This window comes from Aulostomus chinensis, chromosome 1, assembly GCF_037954235.1.
Source record: "Aulostomus chinensis isolate RoL2024-O1b breed Wild chromosome 1, RoL_Achi_v1.0, whole genome shotgun sequence".
Taxonomy (NCBI): domain Eukaryota; kingdom Metazoa; phylum Chordata; class Actinopteri; order Syngnathiformes; family Aulostomidae; genus Aulostomus; species Aulostomus chinensis.
Window position 1 is genome coordinate 7,998,317 of NC_141320.1, and position 20,158 is coordinate 8,018,474.

At 45.1% G+C, this 20,158-nt stretch overlaps 1 protein-coding gene across 2 annotated transcripts in view; it reads right to left on the minus strand.

Moving 5' to 3' along the window:
* The window catches only part of LOC147270223 (uncharacterized), a 50,518-nt gene that overhangs the window by 9,923 nt on the left and 20,437 nt on the right, over window positions 1-20,158 (minus strand). The window contains exons 1-6 of one of the 2 annotated variants that reach the window (XM_086207235.1): window positions 2,253-2,351; window positions 1,043-1,514; window positions 823-926; window positions 463-735; window positions 250-343; window positions 78-145 (exon numbers count right to left, since the gene is read on the minus strand). In XM_086207235.1, coding sequence (XP_086063361.1) covers window positions 78-145; window positions 250-343; window positions 463-735; window positions 823-926; window positions 1,043-1,145 — 642 coding nt within the window. In that variant the 5' untranslated portion in view covers window positions 1,146-1,514; window positions 2,253-2,351. Of the gene's footprint in view, window positions 1-77; window positions 146-249; window positions 344-462; window positions 736-822; window positions 927-1,042; window positions 1,515-2,252; window positions 2,352-20,158 lie in introns of those variants that run through there. The other variant, XM_086207902.1, reaches the window with a different exon arrangement.

Genomic DNA, 20,158 nt, shown 5'->3' on the forward strand with positions numbered 1-20,158 from the left:
GTAGGGTCATGTAGCATGGGAGAAGAGGGCAGTTAATGAATGTGACATATGTAAAAGACGACATTGGCTGTACTTACACCGTCGTGGCACCACAGCTCCAACCGATGGACTGGGAGGTGCTCCGCCATAGACACGTATGGGATACCTGAGAGATGTGGAAAGCAGAAATACCTATTATAATGGTGTACTCTACATTAAATAGAAGTATGCAATTGATTGGACAAGAAGATGTGTCAAAGTTTAACATACCCATGCGCGCTGTGACACGGCGGTATTCCTGACGTAGCAGGTCCTGCAAGGCCGGATCGATGGTTAAGCGTGGAGGGAAATCCATCACTAACACCTTGAAGGGCGAAATGAAAGAAATGTTAAGTGTGAATATAAATAATGACATAGGTAACAAGTGTGACTGTGTAGGAGGGAAGACATAATAGTAACAGTATATGACAAACAGAAGCTCACCGTCGGCCAGAGGCTGCTGACTGTGGTCAGGAGAGCACTGAAGTCCAACGCTGCCTCACCAACAGTCCTGCTGGCTGTGAGGTTGTTGCTGGGGGCCCCCACGCACACCAAGTCCGGGGTCCAGGGGAGGGTAGCATGCATGACCTCGGTCCTGAGGTCAGAGGCGGCTCCACCTGGAACAGATAAGAAGCCAAAAGTGAGAGAACCCTGCGGCATACTCACGAATCCGTCGACGATGGCGCGCAGGTGGGAGTCTCCGAGGACGAACACCATCTGTCACAGAAGCACATGTTTAGAAGAGTCACCAAATGAGAGAGTGTGTAAATGCATGCAACGATATCATGACAGAGAGAGTATTACCTTCTGGCCGGGAGACTGTGCAGGAGTGACCAACTTCACAGAGTGGTTGGTGTAGAGTGAAGATGGCCACCTCCGCACGCGATGGCGGCGTCCGGTACCGCGCCCTGTTAGGATGGAGACGTAAAGGAATGTGAGGCCATGGTTGAATTGTTTTGTTTTTTTTTTGTGGTAAGTGTTTAAGTGGAAGGAGCAAGGTATTACAATAAGAGTTAATACATACGAGCAACAAACTCTGGGACAGGTGGCCCAGGGGTCCAAGGCTCCCGCTGCGCCATCCTCCGCTTGGCCGCCTGGGCAAGCCGGTGGGACTTGGAACGGGGCATCTACAAAAGAGAAATTTGAAACTAAGCATTCACAGACAAAGCGTACAAGTATAGAATGGTAGTTGTACTCACAAACAGGAGGGCCGTGATCGTCAGAAGTGGGTGAATTAAAGAAGTGCAACTTACCTTGGTTGTGGGAGATGAGCAATCAGTAAATGTAGAGTGAGTGTGTGTGTGTGTGTGTGTGTGTGTGTGTGTGTGTGTGAGTTTGTGAACAAATGCAAAAGTGGTGAATTAGACAAAAGAAATGTGTTATACTAAATTAAGCAACTATGTGTATGTGTGTATTTTTCAAAGTAGAGATTTCCTGAAGAACAGTTGTAGATGTAGTAGCACAAAGCAGCAGAGCAGCAAGGGACAAGTGAAGATCTGTAAAGTAAACATGAGGGTGTTTTTACAATAATAGCACCCATGCAATGAATAATACTGTGACATATAGTATTAGTTATTAAAAGTTGAAATAAGATGTAGATATACAAACATGTGTGCAATACAAGCGTGTATGCACACATACACGTAGGCACATACATGCAATCATACACATATATATGCATTTACTCAGAAAAAAAATACACAAAACCTTATAGCTGTAGATAGATTATCTAAAGTGGCCAAGGACGAGGTAGCGGCCCAGTCGCGGTGATGCGAAATGGCCGACGACGAGCTAGCGGCCCAGTCGCGGTGGTGCGAAATGGCCGACGACGAGCTAGCGGCCCAGTCGCGGTGGTGCGAAATGGCCGACGACGAGGTAGCGGCCCAGTCGCGGTGATGCGAAATGGCCGACGACGAGCTAGCGGCCCAGTCGCGGTGGTGCGAAATGGCCGACGACGAGCTAGCGGCCCAGTCGCGGTGCTGCGAAATGGCCGACGACGAGGTAGCGGCCCAGTCGCGGTGGTGCGAAATGGCCGACGACGAGCTAGCGGCCGAGTCGCATCAAGCGGGCGGAGTGCAGAGTTTAGGGTTGTAAGTGCACAATAACATTACTGCATACACGGAGCACATGTAAGTAGGGGAAATACATATCGATGAACCAAATGAAAAGACTGAATTAATGGTAGCTTGGCTGAAGCTAATAATAAGTCATGCCACAGAAAAGAAAGCACTTACCTCCAGTCGCGAGAGCAAGAGAAAATGGCGACCGCAGCCTTCAGCTTTTATGAGCTCCTATGAGGAGACGTCACGGAGTGCATTGAAGCACAGCAACTGATTGGCAGAGAGGTGGCATGATGGCACGTCATGAGTTGCATTGCAGCACAGCAATTGATTGGATGAGAGCTGTGAGATCTGACCATAGAGGAGAGAGCTGAGACTTCACAGAGCCTTGTTGCTAGGGTTTGTTCTGTTGAAGAGCCCCTCCCTTCTCTGCTCGCTCTCTGCCATCTGTGTCAGAGTGGAGAGCAGAGGAGGATTTGGCAGTTTTACTGTGAAACACAGTCATAACTCAGCACATGTTCGTCAAAAGTGGAATGTAAGACCATATATCCGAAGACTTATTTGTCATGAATTCAATGGTGTGGTTTATGAAGGTGTGGGGGTTGTATTTTAGATGTAGTAATTTTTTTGAGAGTATGTGCTGTGAGGGAAGATATGGTGCGCTTTCAGTTTCCATGACAACTAACGCCAAATGTCGGCCATGTGTTCGTGTGCATAGCAGAGAAGATTTGGACGTTTTTAGAGTGTGAAAAGCAGAAAGCTCTGCATATGTTGATTAAAAGTGCAATGTAATACCATACTTATATGGATATGTTTCTGAAGAAGTCTGAGGTGTATTTGTCAGCCTCTCTGTATCCTTTTACAGGTGACAGCTGTCGCTGTAGCTGCACCTTCACAACTGCTCTCTGCCATCTGTGTCAGAGTGGAGAGCAGAGGAGGATTTGGCAGTTTAACTGACAAACACAGTCATAACTCAGCATATGTTGGTCAAAAGTGGAATGTAAAGACATCAGTGCGTAGAGTTTTTTGTCAGGAATTCAATGGTGTGTTTTTTGAAGGTGTGATTGTTTTAGTTTAGAAGCTACAAGTGTTTGTTTGAGAGTATGTACATGAGGGCAGAGAAGGTCCAATTGTGGTTTCCATGACTACAGTAAACAAATCTCAGCCATCTGTGCATGAGTGGAGAGCAGCTGAAAAGTGTACATTTTTAGTGTGTGAAAAGCAAATGACTCTACATATGTTGCTTGGAAGTGGAATATAATACCATATTTTTGTAGAGATTTTTCTGAGGAATCCAGTGGTGTGTTTTGTGAAGCTGTGAGAGTTTTAGTTTAGACGTGAGAAGCATTTGTTCGAGAGTTTGTACCATGAGAAGACACGGCCACCCCATTGACTTCCATTGTAAGCGTGAAACGTGTCTCCCCGACTTTGACGGCTTATAAAATTGGAACCGAGCGCGTAGTATATTAGCCTTTAAAGATTTTTGAAGAGCAGTGTTGGGAGAGTAATGTGTGAAAGTCTGGAAGCGGTGCCATTTACGGTTTAGGAGGAGATAGATTTTGTTCGGGGAGGAGCAAAAGTCCTCATTTTGACAGTTTTGTCCAATTTGTGGACATTGTGTTGTAGATAGGTCAGAGGTCAGAGTGTATGAATTGTTCGTCTTAATGAGACGATTCCAACGGTGTTGGTCCCATGTCTGTGGGACATTCGTGCAAGCAGTTATAGCGCTCCCAATTTTTTTTTAGTTTTTTGGCTCCCTAGGTGGCGCTATTGAGTTTTGTTGAAATTTTTTTTTAAAATATAAAATTTTTCGCCAGACCGGACGTGCGTGCCAAAATTCAGCGAATTTCATGCATGTTCAGGGGGTGTAATTAAGGGTTTTTTTGGCGGCGGAAGAAAAAAGAATAATAATAGTAGAAAAACTTAGCAATTTCAGATATAATTTTTGCCACCATTAGTTTCAATGGGGGACCTCACCCCCCGTCCCCCCCCCGGACCCCCCTGTGATGTTTTTAGAGGCCTGTGATGTTCCTAAGTGTGTGTTTTTACTGCTTTTAGCGCTGACTTCGTGTCTCTCTGACTTCGAAACATAATAGGGTCTTCGCCCAGAAGTACCTTCTGGCTCAGGCCCTAATAAGAAGAAGAAGAAAAAAACGCAGCAATTTCAGATATAATTTTTGCCACCATAGGTTTCAATGGGGGACCTCACCCCCCGGTCCCCCCCCGGACCCTCCTGTGATGTTTTTAGAGGCCTGTGATGCTCCTAAGTGTGTGTTTTTACTGCTTTTAGCGCTGACTTCGTGTCTCTCTGACTTCGAAACATAATAGGGTCTTCGCCCAGAAGTACCTTCTGGCTCAGGCCCTAATTAAAGCTGCAAGCAGCGTTGTTAGGGCCTGAGCCCCCGCCTAACCGCGGCCGGATCGCCGGCCCGAATCCAACGGTGTAATTGGCAAATCCCTAGGCCTTGTAGTTTAGGAGATACGAGCCTCAGTGCGCTGCACAGTGTGAGAGCAGAGCTGAGAGCTGGCCCTTTAAGAGCCCCTCCCTTCTCTGCTCGCTCTCTGCCATCTCTGTCAGAGTGGAGAGCAGAGCTGAGAGCAGAGCTGCCAGCTGGCCCTTTAAGAACCCCTCCCTTCTCTGCTCGCTCTCTGCCATCTCTGTCAGAGCTGAGAGCAGAGCTGAGAGCAGAGCTGAGAGCCGGCCCTTTAAGAACCCCTCCCTTCTCTGCTCGCTCTCTGCCATCTCTGTCAGAGCTGAGAGCAGAGCTGAGAGCAGAGCTGCCAGCTGGCCCTTTAAGAACCCCTCCCCCGCTGCACTGTGTCTGATCTGTGCTGGAGTGGAGAGAGTGGAGGATAAAGAGAAATATAGTGTGTAAAAGCTGAATAAGTCGTCATACGTTGGTCAAAAGTCACACAAAATACCATATTTTTGTAGGGATTTTTGTCAGGAATACAGTGTTGTGTTTTTAAAAGCTGTGTAATGTATGGTGTAGATGTGAGAAGCATTTGTTTGAGAGTATGTACCCTGAGAGGACACGCTCTCCCCATAGACTTCCATTGTAAGGCGAAAAGTGTCTCCCCCACTTTGACGGCTCATAAAATCCAAACCGAGCGCGTAGTATATTAGCCTTTAAAGATTTTTGAAGAGCACAGTTGGGAGAGTAATGTGTGAAAGTTTGGAAGCCCTGGCATTTACGGTTCAGGAGGAGATAGATTTTGTTCGGGGCGCAAAATTGTCCAAAATTAGACATTCGTGTCCAAATTGTGGACATCCTGTTACAGTTAGGTCAAGGGTGTGAGTGTATGATTTATCCGTCTTGATGAGACGAGTTCAATGGTGTTTGTCCCATGTCTGTAGGACATTCCTACAGTCTGTGGCGTGGATTTTTGTGTATGTAGGTGGCGCTATTGAGTACAGCGCCTCTTTTTTTTTTAATTATCGAATTTTTCGCCGCACCTGATGTGCTTACCAAATTTGGTGAGTTTTCATGCATGTTTAGGGGGTCAAATTTACTTTTGAAGTGGCGAGTGTGACTTCGAAACATAATAGGGTCTTCGCCAGGGACTGGCTCAGGCCCTAATTAAAGCTGCAAGCAGCGTTGTTAGGGCCTGAGCCCCCGCCTAACCGCGGCCGGATCCCCGACTTTGACGGCTTATAAAATCCAAACAGAGCAACTTATATAAATTTTTTTCTCAACTTTTAATCAGCACAGTTGGGAGAGTAATGTGTGAAAGTTTGGAAGCGATGCCCTGTACGGTTTAGGAGGAGATAGATTTTGTTCGGGGAGGAGCAAAAGTCCTCATTTTGACAGTTTTGTCCAATTTGTGGACATTCTGTTGCAGATAGGTGAGAGGTCAGAGCGTATGAAATTTTCGCCTTAATGAGACGAGTCCAACGGTCTTGGTCCTATGTCTGTGGGACATTCGTGCAAGAAGTTATAATGATTCTATTTTTTTTTTAGTTTTTTTGCTCTGTAGGTGGCGCTATTGAGTTTTTTTGAATTTTTTTTTTTAAATATAAAATTTTTTGCCAGACCGGACGTGTGTGCAAAATTTCAGCGAATTTCATGCATGTTCAGGGGTTCAAATAAAGGATTTACTTGGCGTGGAAGAAAGAAAGAAAAATAATACCAAAAAACTTTACAATTTCAGATAAAATTTTTGCCACCATAGGTTTCAATGGGAGACCTCACCCCCCTCTCCCCCCCCCGGACCCCCCTGTGATGTTTTTAGAGGCCTGTGATGCTCCTAAGTGTGTGTTTTTACTGCTTTTAGCGCTGACTTCGTGTCTCTCTGACTTCGAAACATAATAGGGTCTTCGCCCAGAAGTACCTTCTGGCTCAGGCCCTAAAAAAACTTAGCAATTTCAGATATAATTTTGCCACCATTGGTTTCAATGGGGGACCTCACCCCCCGTCCCCCCCCGGACCCCCCTGTGATGTTTTTAGAGGCCTGTCATCCTCCTAAGTGTGTATTTTTACTGCTTTTAGCGCTGACTTCGTGTCTCTCTGACTTCGAAACATAATAGGGTCTTCGCCCAGAAGTACCTTCTGGCTCAGGCCCTAATTAAAGCTGCAAGCAGCGTTGTTAGGGCCTGAGCCCCCGCGCGGCCTACGGCCGCGTCCTTGACACCGGCCCGAATCCAACGGTGTAATCGGCAAATCCCTAGGCCTTGTAGTTTAGGAGATACGAGCCTCAGTGCACTGCACAGTGTGAGTGCAGAGCTGAGAGCCGGCCCTTTAAGAGCCCCTCCCTTCTCTGCTCGCTCTCTGCCATCTCTGTCAGAGCTGAGAGCAGAGCTGAGAGCAGAGCTGCCAGCTGGCCCATTAAGAACCCCTCCCCCGCTGCACTGTGTCTGATCTGTGCTGGAGTGGAGAGAGTGGAGGATTCAGAGAAATGTAGTGTGTAAAAGCTGAATAACTCGGCATACGTTGGTCAAAAGTCACACAAAATACCATATTTTTTTAGGGATTTTTGTCAGGAATACAGTGGTGTGTTTTTAAAAGCTGTGGAATGTATGGTGTAGATGTGAGAAGCATTTGTTTGAGAGTATGTACCCTGAGAGGACACGCTCTCCCCATAGACTTCCATTGTAAGGCGAAAAGTGTCTCCCCCACTTTGACGGCTCATAAAATCCAAACCGAGCGCGTAGTATATTAGCCTTTAAAGATTTTTGAAGAGCACAGTTGGGAGAGTAATGTGTGAAAGTTTGGAAGCCCTGGCATTTACGGTTTAGGAGGAGATAGATTTAGTTCGGGGCGCAAAATTGTCCAAAATTAGACATTTGTGTCCAAATTGTGGACATCCTGTTACAGTTAGGTCAGGGGTGTGAGTGTATGATTTATCCGTCTTGATGAGACGAGTTCAATGGTGTTTGTCCCATGTCTGTAGGACATTCCAACAGTCTGTGGCGTGGTTTTTTGTGTATGTAGGTGGCGCTATTGAGTAGAGCGCCTCTTTTTTTTTTAATTATCGAATTTTTCGCCGCACCCTATGTGCTTACCAAATTTGGTGAGTTTTCATGCATGTTTAGGGGGTCAAATTTACTTTTGAAGTGGCGAGTGTGACTTCGAAACATAATAGGGTCTTCGCCAGGGACTGGCTCAGGCCCTAATAATCGGAAGAAAAAAACGAAGCAATTTTAGATATAATTTTGCCACCATTGGTTTCAATGGGAGACCTCACCCCCCTCTCCCCCCCGGACCCCCCTGTGATGTTTTTAGAGGCCTGTGATGTTCCTAAGTGTGTGTTTTTACTGCTTTTAGCGCTGACTTCGTGTCTCTCTGACTTCGAAACATAATAGGGTCTTCGCCCAGAAGTACCTTCTGGCTCAGGCCCTAATTAAAGCTGCAAGCAGCGTTGTTAGGGCCTGAGCCCCCGCCTAACCGCGGCCGGATCGCCGGCCCCAATCCAACGGTGTAATCGGCAAATCCCTAGGCCTTGTAGTTTAGGAGATACAAGCCTCAGTTCGCTGCACAGCGTGACTGCAGAGCTGAGAGCCGGCCCTTTAAGAGCCCCTCCCTTCTCTGCTCGCTCTCTGCCATCTGTGTCAGAGCTGAGAGCAGAGGAGGATTTGGCAGTTTAACTGTGAAACACAGTCATAACTCAGCATATGTGGGTCAAAAGTGGAATGTAAAGACATCAGTGCGTAGAGTTTTTTGTCAGGAATTCAATGGTGTGCTTTTTGAAGGTGTGAGTGTTTTAGTTTAGAAGCTACAAGTGTTTGTTTGAGAGTATGTACATGAGGGCAGAGACCCTCCAATTGTGGTTTCCATGACTACAGTAAACAAATCTCTGCCATCTGTGCAGGAGTTGAGAGCAGCCGAAAAGTGTACATTTTTAGTGTGTGAAAATCAAATAACTCCGCATATGTTGCTTGGAAGTGGAATATAATACCATATTTTTGTAGAGATTTTTCTGAGGAATCCAGTGGTGTGTTTTGTGAAGCTGTGAGAGTTTTAGTTTAGACGTGAGAAGCATTTGTTTGAGAGTATGTACCATGAGAGGACACGGCCTCCCCATTGACTTCCATTGTAACGTAAAACGTGTCTCCCCGACTTTGACGGCTTATAAAATGGGAACCGATTGGATTTTGAAAAAACCTTTAAAGATTTTTGAAGAGCAGTGTTGGGAGAGTCATGTGTGAAAGTCTGGAAGCAATACCATTAACGGCCTAGGAGGAGATAGATTTTGTTCGGGGAGTAAAAAATTCCTTTTTTTGACAGTTTTGTCCAATTTGTGGACATTGTGTTGTAGATAGGTGAGAGGTCAGAGTGTATGAATTTTTCGTCTTAATGAGACGATTCCAACGGTGTTGGTCCCATGTCTGTGGGACATTCGTGCAAGCAGTTATAACGATTCTAATTTTTGTGTACTTTTGTAGCTCTGTAGGTGGCGCTATTGAGTTTTTCCGGATTTTTTTTTTTAAATATCGAATTTTTCGCCGGACCGGACGTGCGTGCAAAATTTCAGCGAATTTCATGCATGTTCAGGGGGTCAAATTAAGCGTTTAAGATGTCGCGGAAGAAAGAAAGAATAATAATAATTAAAGCTGCAAGCAGCGTTGTTAGGGCCTGAGCCCCCGCCTAACCGCGGCCGGATCGCCAGCCCGAATCCAACGGTGCAATCGGCAAATCCCTAGGCCTTGTAGTTTAGGAGATACGAGCCTCAGTGCGCTGCACAGCGTGACTGCAGAGCTGAGAGCCGGCCATTTTAGAGCCCCTCCCTTCTCTGCTCGCTCTCTGCCATCTCTGTCAGAGCTGAGAGCAGAGGAGGATTTGGCAGTTTAACTGTGAAACACAGTCATAACTCAGCATATGTGGGTCAAAAGTGGAATGTAAAGACATCAGTGCGTAGAGTTTTTTGTCAGGAATTCAATGGTGTGTTTTTTGAAGGTGTGAGTCTTTTAGTTTAGAAGCTACAAGTGTTTGTTTGAGAGTATGTACATGAGGGCAGAGACCCTCCAATTGTGGTTTCCATGACTACAGTAAACAAATCTCTGCCATCTGTGCAGGAGTGGAGAGCAGCCGAAAAGTGTACATTTTTAGTGTGTGAAAATCAAATAACTCTGCATATGTTGCTTGGAAGTGGAATATAATACCATATTTTTGTAGAGATTTTTCTGAGGAATCCAGTGGTGTGTTTTGTGAAGCTGTGAGAGTTTCAGTGTAGACGTGACAAGCGTTTGTTCGAGAGTATGTACAATGAGAGGACACGGCCACCCCATTGACTTCCATTGTAAGCGTGAAATGTGTCTCCCCGACTTTGACGGCTTATAAAATCCAAACCGAGCGCGTAGTATATTATTCTTACTGAACTTTTAATCAGCACAGTTGGGAGAGTAATGTGTGAAAGTTTGGAAGCGATGCCATTTACGGTTTAGGAGGAGATAGATTTTGTTCGGGGAGTAAAAAATTCCTTTTTTTGACAGTTTTGTCCAATTTGTGGACATTGTGTTGTAGATAGGTGAGAGGTCAGAGTGTATGAATTTTTCGTCTTAATGAGACGATTCCAACGGTGTTGGTCCCATGTCTGTGGGACATTCGTGCAAGCAGTTATAGTGCTCCCAATTTTTTTTTAGTTTTTTTGCTCCCTAGGTGGCGCTATTGAGTTTTGGTGAAATTTTTTTTTTAAATATAAAATTTTTCGCCGGACCGGACGTGTGTACAAAAATTCAGCGAATTTCATGCATGTTCAGGGGGTCAAATTCAGCGTTAAAGTCGCGGCGGAAGAAAGAAAGAATTAAAGCTGCAAGCAGCGTTGTTAGGGCCTGAGCCCCCGCCTAACCGCGGCCGGATCGCCGGCCCGAATCCAACGGTGTAATCGGCAAATCCCTAGGCCTTGTAGTTTAGGAGATACGAGCCTCAGTTCGCTGCACAGCGTGAGTGCAGAGTTGAGAGCCGGCCCTTTAAGAGCCCCTCCCTTCTCTGCTCGCTCTCTGCCATCTCTGTCAGAGCTGAGAGCAGAGGAGGATTTGGCAGTTTTACTGTGAAACACAGTCATAACTCAGCATATGTTGGTCAAAAGTTGAAAGTAAAGACATCAGTGCGTAGAGTTTTTTCTCAGGAATTCAATTGTGTGTTTTCTGAAGGTGTGAGTGTTTTAGTTTAGAAGCTACAAGTGTTTGTTTCAGAGTATGTACATGAGGGCAGAGAAGCTCCAATGGTGGTTTCCATGACTACAGTAAACAAATCTCTGCCATCTCTGTCAGAGCTGAGAGCAGAGCTGAGAGCAGAGCTGCCAGCTGGCCCATTAAGAACCCCTCCCCCGCTGCACTTTCTTTGATCTGTGCTAGAGTGGAGAGAGCGGAAGATTAAGAGAAATGTAGTGTGTAAAAGCTGAATAAGTCGGCATACGTTGGTCAAAAGTAACACAAAATACCAAATTTTGTTAGGGATTTTTGTCAGGAATACAGTGGTGTGTTTTCTGAAGCTGTGCAATGTATGGTATAGACATGAGAAGCATTTGTTTGACAGTATGTACCTGAGAGGACACGCTCTCCCCATAGACTTCCATTATAACGTGAATTTTTGTCGCAACTTTGACGGCTTATAAAATCCAAACCGAGCGCGTAGTATATTATTCTTACTGAACTTTTAATCAGCACAGTCGGGAGAGTAATGTGTGAAAGTTTGGAAGCGATACCATTTACGGTTTAGGAGGAGATAGATTTTGTTCGGAGGGTGCGATGGTGAAAAATTGGACGTTTGTGTCCAAATTGTGGACATCCTGTTGGAGTTAGGTCAGGGGTCAGAGTGTACGAATTTTTCGTCTTGATGAGACAAATCCAGCGGTGTTGGTCCCATGTCTGTGGGACTTTCCCCGGGGAAGTTATTGACGTAAACGTGTTTTTGGCTTGCTAGGTGGCGCTGTTGAGTTTTGCGTTAAATTTTTTTTTAAAATATAAAATTTTTCGCCGGACCGGACGTGCGTGCAAAAATTCAGCGAATTTCATGCATGTTCAGGGGGTGTAATTAAGGGTTTTTTTGGCGGCGGAACCGGAAAGAATAATAAGAAGAAGAAGAAAAAAACGCAGCAATTTCAGATATAATTTTTGCCACCATAGGTTTCAATGGGGGACCTCACCCCCCTGTCCCCCCCCGGACCCTCCTGTGATGTTTTTAGAGGCCTGTGATGCTCCTAAGTGTGTGTTTTTACTGCTTTTAGCGCTGACTTCGTGTCTCTCTGACTTCGAAACATAATAGGGTCTTCGCCCAGAAGTACCTTCTGGCTCAGGCCCTAATAATAGCCAAAAAAACGCAGCAATTTCAGATATAATTTTTGCCACCATTGGTTTCAATGGGGGACCTCACCCCCCTGTCCCCCCCCGGACCCTCCTGTGATGTTTTTAGAGGCCTGTGATGTTCCTAAGTGTGTTTTTTTACTGCTTTTAGCGCTGACTTCGTGTCTCTCTGACTTCGAAACATAATAGGGTCTTCGCCCAGAAGTACCTTCTGGCTCAGGCCCTAATAATTAAAGCTGCAAGCAGCGTTGTTAGGGCCTGAGCCCCCGCCTAGCCGCGGCCGGATCGCCGGCCCGAATCCAACGGTGTAATCGGCAAATCCCTAGGCCTTGTAGTTTAGGAGATACGAGCCTCAGTGCGCTGCACAGTGTGAGTGCAGAGCTGAGAGCAGAGCTGAGAGCAGAGCTGCCAGCTGGCCCTTTAAGAACCCCTCCCCCGCTGCACTGTGTCTGATCTGTGCTGGAGTGGAGAGAGTGGAGGATTCAGAGAAATGTAGTGTGTAAAAGCTGAATAAGTCGGCATACGTTGGTCAAAAGTCACACAAAATACCATATTTTTGTAGGGATTTTTGTCAGGAATACAGTGGTGTGTTTTTAAAAGCTGTGCGATGTATGGTATAGACGTGAGAAGCATTTGTTTGAGAGTATGTACCCTGAGAGGACACGCTCTCCCCATAGACTTCCATTGTAAGGCGAAAAGTGTCTCCCCCACTTTGACGGCTCATAAAATCCAAACCGAGCGCGTAGTATATTAACCTTGAACAACTTTTAATCAGCACAGTTGGGAGAGTAATGTGTGAAAGTTTGGAAGCCCTGGCATTTACGGTTTAGGAGGAGATAGATTTTGTTCGGGGCGCAAAATTGTCCAAAATTAGACATTCGTGTCCAAATTGTGGACATCCTGTTACAGTTAGGTCAGGGGTGTGAGTGTATGATTTATCCGTCTTGATGAGACGAGTTCAGTGGTGTTTGTCCCATGTCTGTAGGACATTCCTACAGTCTGTGGCGTGGTTTTTTGTGTATGTAGGTGGCGCTATTGAGTAGAGCGCCTCTTTTTTTTTTAAATATCGAATTTTTCGCCGCACCCGATGTGCTTACCAAATTTGGTGAGTTTTCATGCATGTTTAGGGGGTCAAATTCACTTTTGAAGTGGCGAGTGTGACTTCGAAACATAATAGGGTCTTCGCCAGGGACTGGCTCAGGCCCTAATTAAAGCTGCAAGCAGCGTTGTTAGGGCCTGAGCCCCCGCCTAACCGCGGCCGGATCGCCGGCCCCAATCCAACGGTGTAATCGGCAAATCCCTAGGCCTTGTAGTTTAGGAGATACGAGCCTCAGTTCGCTGCACAGCGTGACTGCAGAGCTGAGAGCCGGCCCTTTAAGAGCCCCTCCCTTCTCTGCTCGCTCTCTGCCATCTGTGTCAGAGTGGAGAGCAGAGGAGGATTTGACAGTTTTACTGTGAAACACAGTCATAACTCAGCATATGTTGGTCAAAAGTGTAATGTAAAGACATCAGTGCGTAGAGTTTTTTGTCAGGAATTCAATGGTGTGCTTTTTGAAGGTGTGAGTGTTTTAGTTTAGAAGCTACAAGTGTTTGTTTGAGAGTATGTACATGAGGGCAGAGACCCTCCAATTGTGGTTTCCATGACTACAGTAAACAAATTTCTGCCATCTGTGCTAGAGTGGAGAGCAGCTGAAAAATCCACATTTTCAGTGTGTGAAAGTCAAATAACTCTGCATATGTTGCTTCAAAGTGCAATGTAATCCCATATTTTTGTTGGGATTTTTCTGAGGAATCCAGTGGTGTGTTTTGTGAAGCTGTGAGAGTTTCAGTGTCGACGTGAGAAGCATTTGTTTGAGAGTATGTACCATGAGAGGACACAGCCTCCCCATTGACTTCCATTGTAACGTAAAACGTGTCTCCCCGACTTTGACGGCTTATAAAATGGGAACCGAGCGCGTAGTATATTAGCCTTTAAAGATTTTTTAAGAGCACAGTTGGGAGAGTAATGTGTGAAAGTTTGGAAGCGGTGCCATTTACGGTTTAGGAGGAGATAGATTTTGTTCGGGGAGGAGCAAAAGTCCTCATTTTGACAGTTTTGTCCAATTTGTGGACATTGTGTTGTAGATAGGTGAGAGGTCAGAGCGTATGAATTTTTCGTCTTAATGAGACGAGTGCAACGGTGTTGGTCCCATGTCTGTGGGACATTCGTGGAAGCAGTTATAGCGCTCCAAATTTTTTGCGAGTTTTTTGGCTCCCTAGGTGGCGCTATTGAGTTTTTGCGAAATTTTTTTTTTAAATATAAAATTTTTCGCCAGACCGGAGGTGTGTGCAAAAATTCAGCGAATTTCATGCATGTTCAGGGGGTCAAATTAAGCGTCAAAGTGGCGACGGAAGAAAGAAAGAATTAAAGCTGCAAGCAGCGTTGTTAGGGCCTGAGCCCCCGCCTAACCGCGGCCGGATCGCCGGCCCGAATCCAACGGTGTAATCGGCAAATCCCTAGGCCTTGTAGTTTAGGAGATACGAGCCTCAGTTCGCTGCACAGTGTGAGTGCAGAGTTGAGAGCCGGCCCTTTAAGAGCCCCTCCCTTCTCTGCTCGCTCTCTGCCATCTCTGTCAGAGTGGAGAGCAGAGGAGGATTTGGCAGTTTAACTGTGAAACACAGTCATAACTCAGCATATGTGGGTCAAAAGTGTAATGTAAAGACATCAGTGCGTAGAGTTTTTTGTCAGGAATTCAATGGTGTGTTTTCTGAAGGTGTGAGTGTTTTAGTTTAGAAGCTACAAGTGTTTGTTTGAGAGTATGTACATGAGGGCAGAGACCCTCCAATTGTGGTTTCCATGACTACAGTAAACAAATCTCTGCCATCTGTGCCTGAGTGGAGAGCAGCTGAAATGTGTACATTTTTAGTGTGTAAAAAGCAAATAACTCTGCATTTGTTGCTTGGAAGTGGAATATAATACCATATTTTTGTAGAGATTTTTCTCAGGAATTGACTGGTGTGTTTTGTGAAGCTGTGAGAGTTTTAGTTTAGACGTGAGAAGCATTTGTTCGACAGTTTGTACCATGAGAGGACACGGCCACCCCATTGACTTCCATTGTAAGCGTGGAACGTGTCTCCCCGACTTTGACGGCTTATAAAATCCAAACCGAGCGCGTAGTATATTAGCCTTTAAAGATTTTTGAAGAGCAGTGTTGGGAGAGTAATGTGTGAAAGTCTGGAAGCGGTGCCATTTACGGTTTAGGAGGAGATAGATTTTGTTCGGGGAGGAGCAAAAGTCCTCTTTTTGACAGTTTTGTCCAATTTGTGGACATTGTGTTGTAGATAGGTGAGAGGTCAGAGCGTATGAAATTTTTGTCTTGATGAGACGAGTGCAACGGTGTTGGTCCCGTGTCTGTGGGAGTTTTGTGTGAGGAGTTATAGCGCTCCAAATTTTTTGCGAGTTTTTTGGCTCCCTAGGTGGCGCTATTGAGTTTTTGCGAAATTTTTTTTTTAAATATAAAATTTTTCGCCAGACCGGACGTGTGTGCAAAATTTCAGCGAATTTCATGCATGTTCAGGGGGTCAAATTAAGCCTCAAAGTGGCGGGAGAAGAAAGAAACAATAATTAAAGCTGCAAGCAGCGTTGTTAGGGCCTGAGCCCCCGCCTAACCGCGGCCGGATCGCCGGCCCCAATCCAACGGTGTAATCGGCAAATCCCTAGGCCTTGTAGTTTAGGAGATACGAGCCTCAGTTCGCTGCACAGCGTGACTGCAGAGTTGAGAGCCGGCCCTTTAAGAGCCCCTCCCTTCTCTGCTCGCTCTCTGCCATCTGTGTCAGAGTGGAGAGCAGAGGAGGATTTGGCAGTTTAACTGTGAAACAGAGTCATAACTCAGCATATGTTGGTCAAAAGTGTAATGTAAAGACATCAGTGCGTAGAGTTTTTTGTCAGGAATTCAATGGTGTGTTTTCTGAAGGTGTGAGTGTTTTAGTTTAGAAGCTACAAGTGTTTGTGTGAGAGTATGTACATGAGGGCAGAGAAGCTCCAATTGTGGTTTCCATGACTACAGTAAACAAATCTCTGCCATCTGTGCAGGAGTTGAGAGCAGCCGAAAAGTGTACATTTTTAGTGTGTGAAAATCAAATAACTCCGCATATGTTGCTTGGAAGTGGAATATAATACCATATTTTTGTAGAGATTTTTCTGAGGAATCCAGTGGTGTGCTTTGTGAAGCTGTGAGAGTTTTAGTTTAGACGTGAGAAGCATTTGTTTGAGAGTATGTACCATGAGAGGACACGGCCTCCCCATTGACTTCCATTGTAAGTGTGAAAAGTGTCTCCCCCACTTTGACGGCTTATAAAATGGGAACCGATTAATTTTTGAAAAAACCTTTAAAGATTTTGGAAGAGTAGAGTTGTGTGATTATTGTGTGAAAGTCTGGAAGCGATACCATTAACGGCCTAGGAGGAGATAGATTTTGTTCGGGGAGTAAAAAATTCCTTTTTTGGACAGTTTTGTCCAATTTGTGGACATTGTGTTGTAGATAGGTCAAAGGTCAGAGCGTATGAAAGTTTCGTCTTAATGAGACGATTCCAACGGTGTTGGTCCCATGTCTGTGGGACATTCGTGCAAGCAGTTATAACGATTCTAATTTTTGTGTACTTTTGTTGCTCTGTAGGTGGCGCTATTGAATTTTTCCGGATTTTTTTTTTTAAATATCAAATTTTTCGCCGGACCGGACGTGCGTGCAAAATTTCAGCGAATTTCATGCATGTTCAGGGGGTCAAATTAAGCGTTTAAGATGTCGCGGAAGAAAGAAAGAATAATAATAATAATAATAATAATAATAATAATAAAACGCAGCAATTTCAGATATAATTTTTGCCACCATTGGTTTCAATGGGGGACCTCACCCCCCTGTCCCCCCCCGGACCCCCCTGTGATGTTTTTAGAGGCCTGTGATGCTCCTAAGTGTGTTTTTTTACTGCTTTTAGCGCTGACTTCGTGTCTCTCTGACTTCGAAACATAATAGGGTCTTCGCCCAGAAGTACCTTCTGGCTCAGGCCCTAATTAAAGCTGCAAGCAGCGTTGTTAGGGCCTGAGCCCCCGCCTAACTGCGGCCGGATCGCCGGCCCGAATCCAACGGTGTAATCGGCAAATCCCTAGGCCTTGTAGTTTAGAAGATACGAGCCTCAGTGCGCTGCACAGTGTGAGTGCAGAGCTGAGAGCCGGCCCTTTAAGAGCCCCTCCCTTCTCTGTTCGCTCTCTGCTGTCTCTGTCAGAGCTGAGAGCAGAGGAGGATTTGGCAGTTTAACTGTGAAACACAGTCATAACTCAGCATATGTGGGTCAAAAGTGGAATGTAAAGACATCAGTGCGTAGATTTTTTTCTCAGGAATTCAATGGTGTGCTTTTTGAAGGTGTGAGTGTTTTAGTTTAGAAGCTACAAGTGTTTGTTTGAGAGTATGTACATGAGGGCAGAGACCCTCCAATTGTGGTTTCCATGACTACAGTAAACAAATCTCTGCCATCTTTGCAGGAGTTGAGAGCAGCCGAAAAGTGTACATTTTTAGTGTGTGAAAATCAAATAACTCCGCATATGTTGCTTGTAAGTGGAATATAATACCATATTTTTGTAGAGATTTTTCTGAGGAATCCAGTGGTGTGTTTTGTGAAGCTGTGAGAGTTTCAGTGTTGACGTGAGAAGCATTTGTTTGAGAGTATGTACCATGAGAGGACACAGCCTCCCCATTGACTTCCATTGTAACGTAAAACGTGTCTCCCCGACTTTGACGGCTTATAAAATGGGAACCGATTGGATTTTGAAAAAACCTTTAAAGATTTTTGAAGAGCAGTGTTGGGAGAGTCATGTGTGAAAGTCTGGAAGCAATACCATTAACGGCCTAGGAGGAGATAGATTTTGTTCGGGGAGTAAAAAATTCCTTTTTTTGACAGTTTTGTCCAATTTGTGGACATTGTGTTGTAGATAGGTGAGAGGTCAGAGTGTATGAATTTTTCGTCTTAATGAGACGATTCCAACGGTGTTGGTCCCATGTCTGTGGGACATTCGTGCAAGCAGTTATAACTATTTTAATTTTTGTGTACTTTTGTAGCTCTGTAGGTGGCGCTATTGAGTTTTTCCGGATTTTTTTTTTTAAATATCGAATTTTTCGCCGGACCGGACGTGCGTGCCAAATTTCAGCGAATTTCATATATGTTCAGGGGGTCAAATTAAGGATTTAAGAGTTCGCGGAAGAAAGAAAGAATAATAATAATAAGAAAAAAACGAAGCAATTTTAGATACAATTTGTGCCACCATTGTTTTCAATGGGAGACCTCACCCCCCTGTCCCCCCCCCCCGGACACCCCTGTGATGTTTTTAGAGGCCTGTGATGCTCCTAAGTGTGTGTTTTTACTGCTTTTAGCACTGACTTCGTGTCTCTCTGACTTCGAAACATAATAGGGTCTTCGCCCAGAAGTACCTTCTGGCTCAGGCCCTAATTAAAGCTGCAAGCAGCGTTGTTAGGGCCTGAGCCCCCGCCTAACCGCGGCCGGATCGCCGGCCCGAATCCAACGGTGTAATCGGCAAATCCCTAGGCCTTGTAGTTTAGGAGATACGAGCCTCAGTTCGCTGCACAGTGTGACTGCAGAGCTGAGAGCCGGCCCTTTAAGAGCCCCTCCCTTCTCTGCTCGCTCTCTGCCATCTGTGTCAGAGTGGAGAGCAGAGGAGGATTTGGCAGTTTAACTGTGAAACACAGTCATAACTCTGTATATGTGGGTCAAAAGTGGAATGTAAAGACATCAGTGTGTAGAGTTTTTTCTCAGGAATTCAATGGTGTGCTTTTTGAAGGTGTGAGTGTTTTAGTTTAGAAGCTACAACTGTTTGTTTGAGAGTATGTACATGAGGGCAGAGACCCTCGAATTGTGGTTTCCATGACTACAGTAAACAAATCTCTGCCATCTGTGCCTGAGTGGAGAGCAGCTTAAAAGTGTACATTTTTAGTGTGTGAAAAGCAAATAACTCTGCATATGTTGCTTGGAAGTGGGATATAATACCATATTTTTGTAGAGATTTTTCTGAGGAATCGACTGGTGTGTTTTGTGAAGCTGTGAGAGTTTTAGTTTAGATGTGAGAAGCATTTGTTCGAGAGTTTGTACCATGAGAGGACACGGCCACCCCATTGACTTCCATTGTAAGCGTGAAACGTGTCTCCCCGACTTTGACGGCTTATAAAATGGGAACCGAGCGCGTAGTATATTAGCCTTTAAAGATTTTTGAAGAGCAGTGTTGGGAGAGTAGTGTGTGAAAGTCTGGAAGCGGTGCCATTTACGGTTTAGGAGGAGATAGATTTTGTTCGGGGAGTAAAAAATTCCTTTTTTTGACAGTTTTGTCTAATTTGTGGACATTGTGTTGTAGATAGGTGAGAGGTCAGAGTGTATGAATTTTTCGTCTTAATGAGACGATTCCAACGGTGTTGGTCCCATGTCTGTGGGACATTCGTGCAAGCAGTTATAGCGCTCCAAATTTTTTGCGAGTTTTTTGGCTCCCTAGGTGGCGCTATTGAGTTTTTGCGAAATTTTTTTTTAAAATATAAAATTTTTCGCCAGACCGGACGTGTGTGCCGAATTTCAGCGAATTTCATAAATGTCTAGGGGGTCAAATTAAGCGTCAAAGAGGCGTCGGATGAAACAAAGAAAAAAAATAATAATTAAAGCTGCAAGCAGCGTTGTTAGGGCCTGAGCCCCCGCCTAACCGCGGCCGGATCGCCGGCCCCAATCCAACGGTGTAATCGGCAAATCCCAAGGCCTTGTAGTTTAGGAGATACGAGCCTCAGTTCGCTGCACAGTGTGAGTGCAGAGCTGAGAGCCGGCCCTTTAAGAGCCCCTCCCTTCTCTGCTCGCTCTCTGCCATCTGTGTCAGAGTGGAGAGCAGAGGAGGATTTGGCAGTTTTACTGACAAACACAGTCATAACTCAGCATATGTTGGTCAAAAGTGGAATGTAAAGACATCAGTGCGTAGAGTTTTTTGTCAGGAATTCAATGGTGTGCTTTTTGAAGGTGTGAGTGTTTTAGTTTAGAAGCTACAAGTGTTTGTTTGAGAGTATGTACATGAGGGCAGAGACCCTCCAATTGTGGTTTCCATGACTACAGTAAACAAATCTCTGCTATCTGTGCCTGAGTGGAGAGCAGCTAAAAAGTGTACATTTTTAGTGTGTGAAAAGTAAATAACTCTGCATTTGTTGCTTGGAAGTGGAATATAATTCCATATTTTTGTAGAGATTTTTCTGAGGAATCCAGTGGTGTGTTTTGTTAAGCTGTGAGAGTTTCAGTGTAGACGTGACAAGCATTTGTTCGAGAGTAT